The sequence below is a fragment of the Carettochelys insculpta genome, chromosome 3 (genome assembly GCF_033958435.1).
Source record: "Carettochelys insculpta isolate YL-2023 chromosome 3, ASM3395843v1, whole genome shotgun sequence".
In the NCBI taxonomy this organism is placed as follows: Eukaryota; Metazoa; Chordata; order Testudines; family Carettochelyidae; genus Carettochelys; species Carettochelys insculpta.
The window spans coordinates 169,065,128-169,082,170 of NC_134139.1; the positions used below are offsets into that span (position 1 = coordinate 169,065,128).

The window sequence follows — 17,043 nt, forward strand, 5'->3', positions numbered from 1 at the left end:
TAGTACAGATTGCCATTTATGCCAGTGTTACTCAGCATGGTAGTATGTAGATGTTATGAACAAATTTACCTACAAGAACTAAGCTGTGTCCCTGAAATCTCATTTCATCAGTGGATATGGGGAGAGTTTAGCTACTATGTGCTGCATCTGCTACAGCAAGGGAAAGATTTCCCTTCACTATCATTTTAATACGCTGACAAAAATTATTTTAAGTCCCCTTTTGAAACAATGCTATGAAAACCTACCATACACAGTGACAATGGCAGTATGTAATGTCTACCCTTTTAAAAATACTTTTCTAACTATTCAGGTTAAATGTCAGATTAGTCCTTCTTTACTTTTAAAGACTAGATTTCAGTTCAGTCTGAAGGTTTGCTATGAAGATACATTGCTTCTGAAATCTCTCAGGCATGCCTGCTGAGCAGCAAATCCAATTAAATCTGAATTTCTCACAGGTCAAAGGTGGCACCCCATGATTGATGTAAATTAGTCTGATTGACTAGCGAGATGAAAGCGATGAAAGGATCAGCATATTTTTGCTGGCCAAGGAAGTCCCTCTGTCTCCCTTTCTTTTAATAACTAATAGGAGAACATTTGATTTTTAATCCATTGAGTCTGATTATAATCAAGACAGCAGCATTAAGTTCAAAGTTTAGCCACGCCACTACACTTGATTACTACCTTGTGGCTCACATACACTCTGGAGCATGTGTTCAAAAGGTTGCAGACAACTCATTTTAGCCAATGGATGGATATATGTATATATAGTACATGGAGCCACATGGTGAATAGAGGGGTGGAAAAATGTGCCTCATCTTTAAGGCTGTGTCTACACGTGCACAGTATTTCAAAAAGACCGTCCCTCTTCTGAAAGAACGAAGGAAGCGTCCACACGTGCCATGCACTCTTTCAATTTGAAATCAAAGGAATGTGGCCCAGACATCAAAAGCGGGACCCCAATTCCGTAGTGGGAAGAGCGCCACCCGTTGAAAAACAACGTCAAAAGAAGGCTCATGTAGATGCTCCATGGCCCACTCTTTCAAAAGAGGAGTCCTCCACAACGATGCCCAGCTGAAGTGTGGAGACGCCCTGCCCTGCCAAGCAGAGCTCTATGACCCACACGTCCAGCCGCTCTTAAAGCCACATGGACCCAGAAACCCCATGGCAGGAAGTTGAGAGCAAGCAAGCTGCGACAGCACAAGCTCCCAGCAGCACACTAGCTCAGCCACCCCTGACGACAGTGACAGGCACATGGCCAGAGCCTGGCAGCCTCCCAAGCCCCAATGCTCCCCTTCAGATCCCCCACAGGGATCCCAGGAGTCCATCCCAGAAAAAAAGAAAAGGAGCCCCTCCTGGACAGACCATGAACTCTGAGATCTCCTGGCCTCTGGAGAGAAGAGGAGGTCCTCTGGGAGGTGGGAGTTAAGCAGAGGAACACCGCTGCCTTTGCCCACCTGGCCCGGGGATTGACCAGCCAAGGCCACCTGGAGCAGACCCCGGAGCAAGTCCAGAGCAAAGTAAAGGAGCTCCAGCAGGGCTATGCCCGGGTCTGGGACGAGGTCGGGCACTCAGGGGCAGGTCCCTCCACCTGTCCCTGCTATTGAGAGCTACACTGCACCCTGGGGCCCCAGGACAGCTCCCCGCCCAGAGTGGTTCTGGACATCTCAGTCGACCAGTCTGAGCCGGAGGAGCTGGAGGAGCCAGAACCAGCTAGTCCCAGCCAGGGGGCAGACACCACGTGGGACTGGTCCAGCGAGGAGGGTGTTCTCGTCATTGACGTCCCCTCGTGGTCATCCAGCCAGGCCATGGGGAGCCAGGCATCCCCAGAGATCATCGAGGTCCCCTCCAGTAAGTGCACAGGGAGCCAGCAACTCCGCGGGCAGGGCAGGGCTGCTTTCTGGGACCAGCCTGTGGTGGTGGGGGCATGCTGTCTGGCTTCCAGATGCTCTGCCCCTGAATGGTTCTTGTGGCAGCATGGACTGTGTTTGCTTGCTGCCCCTCTGTGGTCATTCTGGAGTATAATTCTCCCTGATACCAAGGCCCTCCCCACAACAAGAAACAACTGGATTCCATGCACATTCCATTCCCCTAGCACAAACCCTGACTTTTTTGAAGTTATAAGAGGAACCTGCACACCAAATTTGACAGTCCCAGCTTTTACTGTTTAGGAGGCGTTCTTGAGCGAACAGACTCCCAGAAAGACAGAGAGATACACAAACTCTATTAGTGTTATTCTGAATTTAAAAAATAAAAAAAATCTGCAACCAGACAAAATAACATCCAAACTGGACTTAAATGTACACTCTTCAAAGATAATGTCAGTACAAGTTCTTTACCATCTTAAATTGGTTTCATTTAAGGCCAGAATTTTAAATGAGCTGCTTGTATTGTCAGAAACTTCAAAGAGTTTCAGAGGATTTGATTCAATCATCTTACATATTTCCTCGAGTCTAGTGACCAAGAACTGCTTTGAAGCTTATTAATGTTGATCAAACAAAAAATTCTCTTGCATACAATTAATAGAAGCAAATCACAGAGTCATCGCAAGTCTTTAGTTGTCTATCATTTGAATAATAAAATCTGCACTTTAAGAAAAAAGAAAGTATTTTAATACCAACACAGAATTAAATATAACTTGTCTGAAATAATAAATGTAAATCTAAGTTTTCCATTCCAGGCCAGAGACCTACTAAATCAGAGAATTTTAAAAGATAACCATCAGATTACCTCCATAATTAACCTTCCTACCCTCAAAAATATATGCAGTGGGTCTCCTGGCCTAAAAGTGCTGCTGTGAAGACCTGAAGCATATAGCAGGTGTTCATTGCAAGAACATAATAATCACATTAATCCCTGCTCTTGTTTGGGAGAGGATTCCGCCTGTTGATACACACATAAGCTTCCCCGTGATGTAAGTGTGATACACATATGCACACAAATGGTAAGTTTTTACCCGTAATGTTTCATAAAACAATACTGTTTTAGTTCTCATTAAATAGTTTGGATACTGGAATGGAATCCTAGCCTCTTTCAAGGCAATGGCAAGAATCCCATTGACTTCAATGGATCCAGGATTTTATGCTCAATCTTCATCTCATTGAGAATATTTTCACCTGAGGAAGGTACACGCTCTCTACAAATCTTCACATATCTTAATGAAAATACACTGGGGACATTAAATACTAAACCTACAGGCCCAGCTCTTGAAGTCCTTATCCAGTCTTCATTGTCCAAGGAAAATGCACCTTTCAGAACTGGGTCCCATTAGAATTTTGCATGGCTAACAACAGTGTAAAATCTGATGGCTCAAATGATCTTCCATTTCTGTTAGTAACAAAAAGGCTTCATTGGGAGCAGGTCCAGCACCCAGAATATGGGTGTCAGGGTTTGGCCCACTGGGAATGAAACTGTAGTTATTGTTTATTATTTGCATTAGGTCATAATAGCATCTAGGAGCTCCCACCCTTTTGTGTTTAAGCCTTAGAATCATAGAATCATAGAAGAGTAGGACTGGAAGGGACCTCGAGAGGCCATCGAGTCCAGCCCCCTGCCCTCATGGCAGGACCAAGCACTTTCTGGACCATCCCTGAAATCCATCTATCTAACCTCTTCTTAAATATCTTCAGTGATGGAGATTCTACCACCTCCCTTGGCAATTCGTTCCAGTGTTTGATCACCCTGACAGTTAGGAACTTTTTCCTAATGTCCAACCTGAACCTCCCCTGCTGCAATTTCAGTCCATTGCCTCTTGTTCTATCCTCAGAGGCAAGGAAGAAACCTTGTAGAAACCCAGAACAAAAAATAGGTCCCTGCCCCCTAAGGAACAGACAAGAGTAGATGTATGTGCAGCATGGGACTGGAACTAAAAAGTAGCATCTCCATCCAAAACCCATGCCTGCTTTGTGTAGAAAGTAGTCTTGTATTTTTCCTGTCGATCACGTTAGCCCAATTGTTGCTTTTCACTTTTATGGGTACACGTTGATGAAGGTGAGTATTTCCACCAGACTGGCAGGGACACAATTCCAGCAACAGCTGTATGCAAAATGTGGGCACAAAATGATCATGACCACTATCCATATTCTCTTTACATCCAGCCTCAGGTTATCTGGGTAGGTTATAATAATAAATGGAGATACACACCTCACAGAGCTGGAAGGGACCTCAGGAGGTCATCAAAGCCATTACCCTGTCCTCTTGGCAGGACTAAGCACCATCCCTTTTTTCTTTATCCCCTTTTCCCCTCTTCTATTTGCCTCAGATCCCTAAATGGCCCTCTTGAGGATTGGACTCACAATTAGGGGATTTAGCAGGCCAATGCTCAAATCACCAAGATATCCCTCCCCCGAGAGAAACTGCATAGTGATACTTCCTAACAGCCAACAAATAAATTTGCATTAGTTGATTTAGTGCTTTCAGAATGATTACAAAGTGGGGATGATACAAATAAATATCCTGCCTGTCTCCCCCTCACCCCCCAAAAAGTCCCTAAAATTACACTAACAGTATAATTACACTACAATAATTACACTATATATTGTGTGTTCACGGGGTTTTCTAACACAGCCACTCATAGAATTCCAGTCTGGACTGTGCAATGGAATATTTGGGGTACTGAAGTGACTGGCTACAAAACATTAGAATGCCTTTGTGGCTACATTTCTCTCAGCACATGGGGCTATTGCTTCACAAATGTCTTTTTCCAATAATCAGGTTTCTTCTGAGTACTTACATGACTCCATCATTATAGTGATCACCTCCCAAGTATTTAGAAATAGAAATAACCATACAAACCATTCTCTTGTAGGGGAAATGGTGTTATTATTTCACAGAGCTATTTAGTTGTTTGCTTACAATGTTTGTTTGGGTGGATTAGAAGCTGTTTTCTGTGTCCACAAGTGTGTCAGGAGCTTAGCATGAAGAAGTCAATTTAAATATGACAGCAGATATATCCTCTAGCCAACATCCCCATATTTTAATGCAGGCACAGGAATGGAGACAGGGGGAGGGGACCATCAAGACACCAATGATATTCTGGGCAAAGGGGGCATATTAGGGCTTTTGTAAATCTCCACACCTCTGAAACAAGATGATAGATGTATGGGTGGTGGGTAATGTAGGCAAGGGAAGGCATTGCCTTACCAAAACTGCCCACATTCCATGCTCCCTGGCAAAGCTGCCACAGCTACCAGGGACAGCTGGGGCTGCAGCACAGCAGCCCATCTCCCCAACCTCTGGGAACAGCTGAGGCCATGCCATGGTAGTCCCAGCCCTCCAGGTGGCCAGGAAGGATCAGACGTGGGTTGCGGGTGCTTAGCTCCATGTGGGGAAGGGTCTCAGGAGGAAGGGGCGGGGCAGGGGCAGGGCCTGAAGAGGTGGGGCTGAGGCTTGCCTTCCTCAGCTGGGTGTTCACCAGCAGCTCATGGACAGATGCCTCATCCTCTGTAGGATGATGTGATATTGGCTGTACTCATAGGTACCTATGCAAATCCTCAGAAGTTCAATCTGTGTCTCAACAGTTAACACTAATTCCAGGTTCCTTTTAACTGCCCTTCTAGCCTCTACATAATTCTCTGGCTACGTCTACCTTTGGAAAAAATTTCGAAATGGCCATGATAATGGCCAAATTGGAGAATACTAACAAGGTGCTGAAATGAATATTCAGCACCTCATTAGCATGCTGCCAGCCGCGGCACTTCGAAAGTGCCACTTTTAGCTTGTGCTCGGTTCGTCTACATGGGGTGGTCCTTTCCGAAAGGACCCTGCAAGCACTGAAATCTCCTTATTCCTATCAGCTAATGAGGCTCTGAATATCCATTGCAGTGCCTCATTAGTATTCTGCAATTTGGCCATTAGCACGGCCATTTAAAAGTTTTGGCCAAGTTTAGACATGGCCTCTGTGTCACATTCCTAGTTATTTTCACACCTACTTCTTCTCACTCTTCGAACATTCATTTTGGACAACACTCTACATTAGCGCAGGACTATAAAGAGAAATTCTCTCTCATCTGAGATAGTTATGGATGATAAGGGAGATGTTTTGGGAACTATAATACAATCAATCTTTTTTCCCTAGTAAGATGAATTCTAAACCTACACACATACATGATCTCAATGAAAATTTACTTACCATCTCTGTACCATTCAACACGAGGTCGAAGCCTAGTTAGATCTGGGGTGACCAGTAGAGTACATTTGAGTGTAACTGTTTCGCCTTCCCTCCCAAAGGTGACACCAAACTTCTCCAAAAACTGAACGTCGATATGGGTGAAGCAAACTTCTGATGGCAAGGGCACTGCACACAGAGAAATCATGAGAATGCTGAGCACTAGTTCATGATACTTGGCATTAGAGGGTTATTGTCCAGATAAGAGCAATAGATGGAACTGCTGGTCTATACTTGCAGGGGCAAAGTTAAAAGCATATGGACATCTTACATTGTGATGCCTTAGTGTTTAGAAAGCAAAGCTAGCAACAATGTTCATTATTTTGAGCTGAAATAATAGTATTCAGGCACATAACAATAAAAAGATTGCACAGTGTGTCTGTTTCCCCACAATAAGAAAGTATACTTACAATTGAAGGGTACTATCCCACTAGGGTATGGCTCTTCATCCCCTCTAAACCCTGTAAAACAAGGACAGTTAAGGTCCAACCCAAATAAATGTGATCCTTATCTCGTATTTGTAGAAGTGCTGTAGCTATGTGGGCAACAGGATATGAGAAGAGAAATGATAGATTAGAAAATATCTTTTATTGACTGAACGTTTGCTGGTGTAAGGGACAATCTTTTGAGCTTCAGACATCACTTCTCTTCAGTTCCAGACAACATCACCTGAGAGTGTGAGCGAAATAGAAGGTGGGAATAACTGCAGTGCATAAGGTTTTCACACATACGATAGGAAGCACGTTAAAATGATGTGGCTAGTCAAGGGTTAGCAGGCGGTAATGCTGCTTCAGTGAGCCATAAAACCAATGTCTCTGTTAAGTCCATGGTTTTTACTGTCTATCAGAGCTAAGAATTTGTGTCCCCAGGGTCATCTTTCAAGGGTATTTTGAAAATTTCCTTTGAGCATGAGGAATGATTTTTATTGTATTTATTCCAGGTTTAATTATTACATAGGACTTACTCCTCACAACCACAGCAGCATTGGTGGATGCCTGCCCATGGACGTTTGTTGCAACTGCTGTATAGGTAGCAGTATCGTCAAAATTAGCTCTGTGGGGGACAAAGGAAAATAAAATACTGTTAACATAAATAAAATTGTGAGTAAAGCTCATAATCACTTGCACTATAATCAAAGGGTTCCATTCAATAATTTAAAAAGATCCGATTCTTGTCTAAGCTCACTCCGTGCAGGTTTTGTTTTGTGAAGATACAGACCGACATGGCTACTTCTCTGAGACTGCTCTCCATGCAGAAGGGTAATCAGGTGGTAAAGACTCCTTAACTGTCTGCCTCAGTCGCAGCCCTGTCACAGGTTAGAGCACTGGTCTGTAGTAGAAGCAAACTAGCAATGTTCTCCAGGGGACCATTCCCTAGATAGGGAGAGCTGGAGTACCTTCTGCTGGAATCACTCTTTCCCTCCCACCTATCCCTCAAGCTTCATTTGTCAGGTATTGAGGGAAGAGAGGTGCAGCAGACAGCACTATGCCTGCTGGGATTCATCCCCAGCAGCGAATTTCAAGCGGTTTGTTTCCTTTGCGCCACTCACACAGCACACAGGGCAGAGAATACACCCTAATAATGCCATACAGAAACGTGTTTGACCTGATCTTTTTTAATTAAGAAAAAAAACTGTTCAAGAGACAAGCAACTTTAAAAATAAAAGGATCCTTAATGCAGTAGTTCAGGGGCCAGTGGTGGAATAATTCAGTCTCCACACCCTCCTCTGAAGTGTAACTGGCAACGTGCCTGCATATCTGGTCATCTTAGGGGTCCGATGCAAACTTCTCCACCCAAGGACAATGGGCCTAACTCTATTTCCAACAAGATCAAACAGGAGTACCCCCACCGGAGTCACACTGACGTGAAGTTGTGGTATGGGAGAAAAGAATAGTTCTTTGTATTTTGGACAAGTTCAGTATTTTACCACATTGTTTTGTAAACTGCATGGCTGAAGATCTGTCTATAGGAGGAGCTATGAGCCTTGTATATTTATACTGATGTAATTCCTTTGCTCCACCCATCATCTGGTCATGTTTACTGAGAGCAAGAGGTAAATTTCAGGCAGTTAGTCATACGGGCTGTTCCACTTTGTGGCATGTCACAGTCCAGAGTACATGACATGGCTCAGAAGCAAATGTGTGACATGTCATATACTCTAGACTGCACACATAATGTATTTTCCAATTAATTATCAAAGACACAATGGAAAACCCAAGATTGACTTGTGTTATCATAAAAAACTAAGATAGTGCCCTAAATAGTACAGCACAGTAGGGTTATTATGGATGTTGAGAAAACAAATTAATCAAATTCTAACACACAATTGTTACTTTTTTAATACACATTCAGAGAATGAACCAATCATTGCTCACAAATCTCTCTAAAGTTTAACTGATTCTTTGCTATAGTATCTGGTCTCATGAACTTTGGACACCTTAGCTTCTTAACATATTTATGCACATAAACTTTATAAAAGCCATGGGAAAATGCAATATAAAATTATCCATTTTTAAAGAGTAGTGACTAGAATAGCAAAAGCAAGAGCAAGTTTGAAGGTGAAGGATAAGATCTGGAAAAGCAAAGTGATTAGCTTAGGAATGAAGCTGAGCATCTTGAAAACCTGTGTATTCAGCAGCACATTGTACAGATGTGAGACATGGGCATTAATGAAAGATTCAAAGAGAAGGATATTGGCATTTGAAAGGAGTTGTTACAGAAGGATCCTGAGAACAGCATGGATGCAGAAGGTCACTAACAGGGAATTATATAGTAAGATACAGCCGAAAGAGAATCTGCATCTGACGAAGTGGGTCTTTGCCCACGAAAGCTTATGCTCATGCATTTCTGTTAGTCTATAAGGTGCCACAGGACCCGTCGTTGCTGCTGCAACTGCAGAAGGGTATACCATGGAAGTTACAGCTTTCAGGCATGTCTGCAGAATGAATGACGAATGAAAAGTCAAGACCCTGGCATTTGGCATAACAGATGGTTCGAATAGGAGAGAAAGACCCCACAGAGAATGGGTAGATTGGTGCAGAGCTAGTCTACAGAAACTAAGCCACTCCATACTGGACAGGAAAAGATCTAAGGAAATTGTGAGGAAAGCATCAGACACCAACAGGCACTGAGCCCTGGATTGTTGATGATAATGATTTTTGAAGAATGCTGTGTGTGAGGTAAAACATCAACAAGGAAGAAAAAGTTGCAGTAACTTTTCAGTCTCTTCTTGACCTACTTAATTACGACTGAGTATTTCAACATAAATGGCATAATGGATTCACACTCTTTTCACATCCCGCCACCCCAATGCCTTAGTATGATGAAGGAAGCACAAAGTGAACTGAGAGCTTTAATCTTAAATTTCTTTGCTTTTGTTGTTACAGGTTGACCCTCTCTGGTCTGGGAGTCTCCGATCCAGCAACAGCTGTGGTCAGCAGGACCACAGAATTTGTTGGACCACAAAGCCCAGCAGCAGAGGCTGCAAACAGCTGGGAGCAGAAGAAGGCTGGTAGCAGAACTGGTCTAGCAGGGCCAGCAGCCCCTGGGGATTGCCGGCAAGGAGCAGAGCCAGTCTGGTGGATCTAGCAGCCCGCAGAGCCAGCAAACTGGGAGCAGATAGCCTGGTCCCTCCAGGCCTAAAGCAGGGAGCATGGGTCCAACAGCCAGGATCCGGGAGTTCAGGCCAAGAGCACAGCAAAGTCAGTGGTCCAGGAGCAGGGAACCTGGGCCAAGCACCATGAGGCTGGTGGACAGGGAGTGGAGCCAGTCCAGTGGGGCCAGCAGTCCCTGAGGCCAGAGGGCCAGCAGAAGGGAGCCTGGGCCAATGCGGGTGACAGCTGAGAGCAGGCAGCCTGGGCCAGGAGGCTGGTGTCCCCTGGGAGATCCCAGAGGTCTGACTTCCCGTGGTTAGCAAACTAAAGCAACTTGGGGTAAGTGGCTGCTTATATTTGGAGGTTTTGGGCTTGTGTGTTTGTTTGTTTGGAGTTTGGAGTTTGTTTGGAGTGCTGAGCTGAGTGTTTGTTTGTTTGAAAGGCCGTGTGCTCAGGCAGGCAGGCAGGCAGTTGGAAGCTGATTAGGTTTAAATTGAAACACTGTGTGCTGATTGGCTGAGCTGTAGGCAGAGGGAGGAGCTATCAGGGAGGCCGAGCACTTAAACCCTGCTAGTAAGCGACCAGGGAGCTTTGCGACCGGGTGCTCGCGAACAGGGTGCGTGCTAACAGGAGGGAGTTTGGAGAGGCTCTCCTGGAGGAGGAGAAGGAAGGAGCAAACTAAAGCAACTTGGGGTAGGTGGCTGCTTATATTTGGAGGTTTTGGGCTTGTGTGTTTGTTTGTTTGGAGTTTGGAGTTTGTTTGGAGTGCTGAGCTGAGTGTTTGTTTGTTTGAAAGGCCGTGTGCTCAGGCAGGCAGGCAGGCAGGCAGGCAGTTGGAAGCTGATTAGGTTTAAATTGAAACACTGTGTGCTGATTGGCTGAGCTGTAGGCAGAGGGAGGAGCTATCAGGGAGGCCGAGCACTTAAACCCTGCTAGTAAGCGACCAGGGAGCTTTGCGACCGGGTGCTCGCGAACAGGGTGCGTGCTAACAGGAGGGAGTTTGGAGAGGGAGCTTGGAGGGAGCCAGTGACTTCTGTTGCCCTTCTGTTGCCCTTAAACTAAATCCTTTATAACAACCTCTATCTGAAACATTTAATTAACCCTTATATATAACTAGAGTAGGAAATGGAGGCAGAAGCCCAGCAGCAGAGTGGGGGCTATCCTGTTTATTGTGTCGAGTGCAGTATGTATGACTACCTACCCTGTGGGCGGGTGGCGTATGTGTGCGCTCGATGCAAGGAGCTCCTGGCCCTCAGAGACCGAGTGCGTGCTTTGGAGGCCAGGGTGGCTGAACTGGAGGAGCTAAGGAAGGCAGAGGTGTTTGTGGATGAGACTTTCCGGGACATAGTAGGGCTGTCCCACCTCCAATCTGACAGTCCTGAGGCTGTTACGGAGGATGAAAGGCTCAGGGAAGGAGAGCAGTCAAGGGGAGCAGAGGGAAACCATACCATAGTTGGGACCCTCCTTCCAGAGGGTGATGTTGTATCCTCTCGTGCCGAGGATACTTCTCCGGGGGAGGGAGCGCCAGCTGTTAGGAAGAAGCAGGTTTTAGTAGTAGGGGATTCGATCATTAGAAATATAGATAGTTGGGTTTGTGATGACCGGGAGAACCGTATGGTGACTTGCCTGCCTGGTGCGAAGGTTGCGGATCTCTCAAGGCATCTAGACAGACTTATGGGCAGTGCTGGGGAGGAGCCGGTCGTCGTGGTACACGTTGGTACCAATGACATAGGGAAGGGTAGAAGAGATGTTCTGGAGGCCAAATTTAGGTTACTAGGAAAGAGACTGAAATCCAGAACATCTTTGGTGGCATTCTCTGAAATGCTTCCAGTTCCACGCGCAGGGCCAGATAGACAGGCAGAACTTCAGAGTCTCAATGCGTGGATGAGACGATGGTGTAGGGAAGAGGGGTTTAGATTTATTAGGAACTGGGGACACTTTTGGGGTAGGGGGAGCCTATACAGGAATGATGGGCTCCACCTAAATCAAGGTGGATCCAGACTGCTGGCATTAAACATTAAAAAGGTCATAGAGCAGTTTTTAAACTAAGAGGTGGGGGAAAGCCGATTGGTGCGGGGGAGCACCTGGATCGGACGGAGACTTCTCTTACACGAGGCTCCATAGACAGGGATTCCCTAGAAGTTAGTCAGATAGGGAACGTGGGAAATAATATATGGGCAAGATCAGATGTGAAACAATCGTGCATAAAAAAATCCAACACGTCTGTGAAAGGCGGACATATAAATAGTGGTAGTTTTCTAACATGCTTTTACACTAATGCTAGGAGTCTGTCTAATAAGATGGGTGAACTGGAGTACCTCATATCAAAGGAGGAAGTTGACATAATAGGCTTCTCAGAAACATGGTGGAATGAGGAAAATCAGTGGGACACTATCATACCGGGATATAAATTATATCGGAAAGACAGAACAGGTCGTGCGGGTGGCGGAGTGGTACTATATGTGAAGGATAATATAGAATCAAATGAAGTAAAAATCCTAAAGGAATCAAAATGTGCCATAGAATCATTATGGATAACAATTCATTCCTCTAATATGAATATGGCATTAGGAATATATTACCGACCACCTAACCAGGACAGTGATAGTGATGCTGAAATGATGAGGGAGATTAGAGAGGCTATCAAAATAAAAAACACAGTAATAATAGGAGATTTCAATTATCCCCATATTGATTGGGTGCATGTCACCTCAGGACGGGATTCAGAGATTCAATTTCTTGATGCCTTAAATGACTGCTTCTTGGAGCAGCTAGTACAGGAACCCACAAGGGGAGAGTCGATTCTCGATCTAGTCTTGACTGGAACGCAGGATCTGGTCCAAGAGGTAACTGTTACTGGACCGCTTGGAAATAGTGACCACAATATAATAACTTTTAATATTCCTGTGTTGGGAAGAACACCGCAGCGGTCAAACACTCTGGCATTTAATTTCAAAAAGGGGAATTACACTAAAATGAGGAAGCTAGTTAAACAGAAACTAAAAGGTAGAGTAATTAAACTAAAATCCCTGGAAGCTGCATGGAAACTGTTTAAAGACACCATACTAGAGGCCCAACTTAAATGTATACCCCAAATAAAAAAACACAGTAAGAAACCTAACAAAGAACCACCATGGCTAAACAGCCATGTTAAAAAGGCAGTGAGAGAGAAAAGGGCAGCTTTTAAAAAGTGGAAGTCAAATCCTAGTGAGGAAAATAGAAAGGAACATAAACACTCCCAAATTAACTGTCATAATGTAGTAAGAAAAGCCAAAAAAGAGTTTGAGGAACAGCTAGCCAAAAATTCAAAAAACAATAGTAAAATGTTTTTTAAATACATTAGAAGCAGGAAGCCTGCTAAAAAAGCAGTGGGGCCCTTGGATGATAAAGATATAAAAGGAGCGATCAAGGAAGACAGTGCCATTGCGGAGCGATTAAATGATTTCTTTGCTTCAGTCTTCACGGCTGAAGATGTTACAGAGGTTCCTAAATCTGAGCCAGCCTTTTTAGGCGACAAATCTGAGGAACTCACTCAGATTGAAGTGACATTAGAGGAGGTTTTGGAATTAATTGATAAGCTGAATAGTAACAAGTCTCCAGGACCAGACGGCATTCACCCAAGGGTTCTGAAAGAACTCAAATGTGAAATTGCGGAGTTATTAACAGTGGTTTGTAACCTATCCTTTAAATCCACTTTGGTACCAAATGACTGGAAGACGGCCAATATAACACCAATATTTAAAAAAGGCTCTAGAGGAGATCCTGGCAATTATAGACCGATAAGTTTAACATCAGTACCAGGCAAATTAGTAGAAACACTAGTAAAGAGTAAAATTGCAAGGCACATAGAAGAGCACGAATTGTTGGGCAAAAGTCAGCATGGTTTCTGCAGAGGGAAGTCGTGTCTGTCTAATCTATTAGAATTCTTTGAAGGGGTTAATAAACATGCGGACAAGGGGCACCCAGTGGACATAATATACCTAGATTTCCAGAAAGCCTTTGACACGGTCCCACACCAAAGGCTTTTATGTAAATTAGGTGGTCATGGGATAGGAGGAAAGGTCCTTTCATGGATCGGGAATTGGTTAAAAGACAGAAAACAAAGGGTTGGAATAAATGGTAAATTTTCACAATGGAGGGGGGTAACTAGTGGTGTTCCCCAGGGCTCAGTCCTGGGACCGATCCTGTTCAACTCGTTCATCAATGATCTAGAAAATGAGGTAAGCAGTGAGGTGGCAAAGTTTGCAGATGACACCAAGTTGTTCAGGACAGTCAAAAGCAAAAGGGATTGTGAAGAACTACAAAAAGATCTCAGCAAACTGAGTGATTGGGCAGCAAAATGGCAAATGAAATTTAATGTGGGTAAGTGTAAGGTAATGCATGTTGGAAAAAATAACCCAAATTACACGTACTACATGATGGGGTCAAATTTAGCTACGACAGATCAGGAAAGGGATCTTGGAGTTATAGTGGATAGTTCTCTGAAGACATCCACGCAGTGTGCAGCGGCAGTTAGTAAGGCAAATAGGATGTTAGGAATTATTAAAAAAGGGATCGATAATAAGACAAAAGATATCATACTTCCCCTATATAAAACTATGGTACGCCCACATCTCGAGTACTGCGTGCAGATGTGGTCTCCTCACCTCAAAAAAGATATATTGGCATTAGAAAAGGTTCAGAAAAGGGCGACTAAGATTATTAGGGGCTTGGAAAGGGTCCCATATGGGGAGAGGCTAGAGAGACTGGGACTTTTCAGTTTGGAAAAAAGGCGATTGAGGGGCGATATGATAGAGGTATATAAAATCATGAATGGTGTGGAGAAAGTGAATATAGAAAAATTATTTACCTTTTCCCATAATACAAGAACTAGGGGACACCAAATGAAATTGATGGGTAGTAGGTTCAAAACTAATAAAAGGAAATTTTTCTTCACACAGCGCACAGTCAACCTGTGGAACTCCTTGCCCGAGGAGGCTGTGAAGGCCAGGACTCTATTAGGGTTTTAAAAAGAGCTTGATAAATTTTTGCAGGTTAGGTCCATAAATGGCTATTAGCCAGGGATAAAGTATGGTGCCCTAGCCTTCATAACAAGGGCAGGAGATGGATGGCAGGAGATAAATCACTTGATCATTGTCTTCTGTTCTCCTTCTCTGGGGCACCTGGCATTGGCCACCGTCGGCAGATGGGATGCTGGGCTTGATGGACCTTTGGTCTGACCCAGTATGGCCATTCTTATGTTCTTATGTTCTTATGGTTTGGCAAAATCCCTTGTTCAAGATCTGTCAGGCCCCAAGGCTGTCAAACCAGAGAGATTCAACCTGTATTTTGAATTTTGACTTGGACGTAGTGCTGATAAAGAGAATCAAAATATCAAAAGTGAGGCTAATTTTAACCATATGCCACATTTAAATGTGAATTGGTCATCTTTGCTCAGCATTTGCTTTCATACACATTAGTGTGGCATATTTGATTACTAGTAACCAGTCAATAAACATTACTAGTTACCAAAATTACACAGTGTTCAGTATTTTAAAACCATGATTTCTTTAGTTACCACAAGGTAGCCTGCAAGTAGCCAGGAAACCGTACAAATATCTTTTTTTAAAAGATCGAGGGCCCAATCCTGCCTTCCTTTTCTACTCAAACCTTTGCTTGACTCCAGTCAGAAAGCAAGAAATGCAGGGTTGCTCTCATGACATCAGGAAGCATAGTGAGATGTTTGCTTAATTTTTTAGATGAGTACACTAATATGCTGTCTCAAAACCTGCTCTCAGTTACATGTGTGCAACCCCACTGAAGTAGGTAGACATATTCTGGCATGTATATTACAGGAATTTGACCCTTAATCAGTTTCTCTTCTTTGTGAAAGTCTTACATACAACAAAGGGACAGAAAAAAATTAAAATAGTATACATTGATTTAGAATCAGTAGCACTGTCTAGAGATTTAGGTAGGTGGACTATTTTTTACTACTGATCATTACAGCTCAGCAAAATCTTTTGTGCAAATCATTTTTTACTGGGTTCATCAAAACAACTTGCAAATTCAAGTCAAATGTATCAGTGGCAAAATGTATCAGTCAAATACACAAGAAAAATCTGACACATAAACTGGTTCATTTTGGATTTCTGACACAAATCAGTTTAACATTATTATTATTCAAGCCCTCCAGCCCACAGAAAGTAGAGCCTCTTCCGTGCGGCAGCCAGCTGCTATGCAACCCAGAATCCAGCTTTGCAACATGAAGGATGACCTTTGGGCCCTACAGCCACACCCCACATACACATTGATTGTGCTTCCCATTCTACATAATTGCAGTACAAGGGGTGGCAGACCTCCCTCTCAATATTACATCTAGATGAGCATACAGAGTAAAGTCTCTTGTGCCAAAGTGTATCCCTACTAGTACCTCACCTGCCCTGCGGTGACGTTTGTAAAGCCATGATGCTTATAACCATCAATGGGATTCCATTGCACTTTTTAAAGCAGTGCTTGTAGAAGTTGGAAACTGAGAGCTATGGTTAGAATCAGGGCTATTGCAGCAGAGCTTACACAGCCACATGCTGTCTTCTCCCACACCATCCCATAAATCTGCAGATGCCCTCCCAAGCCCTCTGCTAATGCAGCTATAGACTTCCCTTAAACGAGGACTGCAGCCAGCCACGCTGGAGCTAGGGAAATAACAACAGGCTAGATAAAGTTTTACCTCTATGCCCTGCAAATGAGGTAGTGTCTATCTACACTACCCCAGGAGGAGCCTGGGGAATCTGAGGCCTAGTCATCAGTGAAAAGTTATTTATCAAAATAGCTACATAAGGCCAAGGTGTGAAAAAACCACAGTCCTGCCAAACATAACTATGTCAACAAGATATCCAGCGCGGACACAGCTAAGGTGGTGGCAAAGGACTTCATCGACACAGCTAACTTCACTCAGGGAGGGGATGTTCCTACAGGGACAGAGAAATACCTTCTGGTGGCTATGGGGCCATGGCAACATAGCTATACCGGCATAGCCTCCAGAGTGCCAGCACACCCTCTGTTCCCTTCTCTGATCCCTGCTCCTTCGGAGGAGGTGAGCAATTTACTGCAGCTCATGCTCCAACCATTCCCCTGATGAGGTGAGTACAGGGTGCAAAGACACTGTTCTTTCTGCACCCAAGCTACACCATCAGGCATTCTCATAGCCATGCAGTCTTGACGAGGGCAAAGTGATCCCTTTTGACCTATTGACAAACATTGCTGGGTCTAAATTAATCAGTGACTGTAATCAGTGGCAGGTGAGAC

At 44.1% G+C, this 17,043-nt stretch overlaps 1 protein-coding gene across 7 annotated transcripts in view; it reads right to left on the minus strand.

Annotated features, from left to right (window-relative positions):
* MYOM2 (myomesin 2) overlaps positions 1–17,043 on the minus strand; it is a 214,333-nt gene that overhangs the window by 173,740 nt on the left and 23,550 nt on the right. For all 7 annotated transcript variants that reach the window (XM_074991185.1, XM_074991183.1, XM_074991184.1 and 4 more), the window contains exons 7-9: positions 7,128–7,216; positions 6,574–6,624; positions 6,128–6,292 (exon numbers count right to left, since the gene is read on the minus strand). In XM_074991185.1, coding sequence (XP_074847286.1) covers positions 6,128–6,292; positions 6,574–6,624; positions 7,128–7,216 — 305 coding nt within the window. The remainder of the gene's footprint in view (positions 1–6,127; positions 6,293–6,573; positions 6,625–7,127; positions 7,217–17,043) is intronic.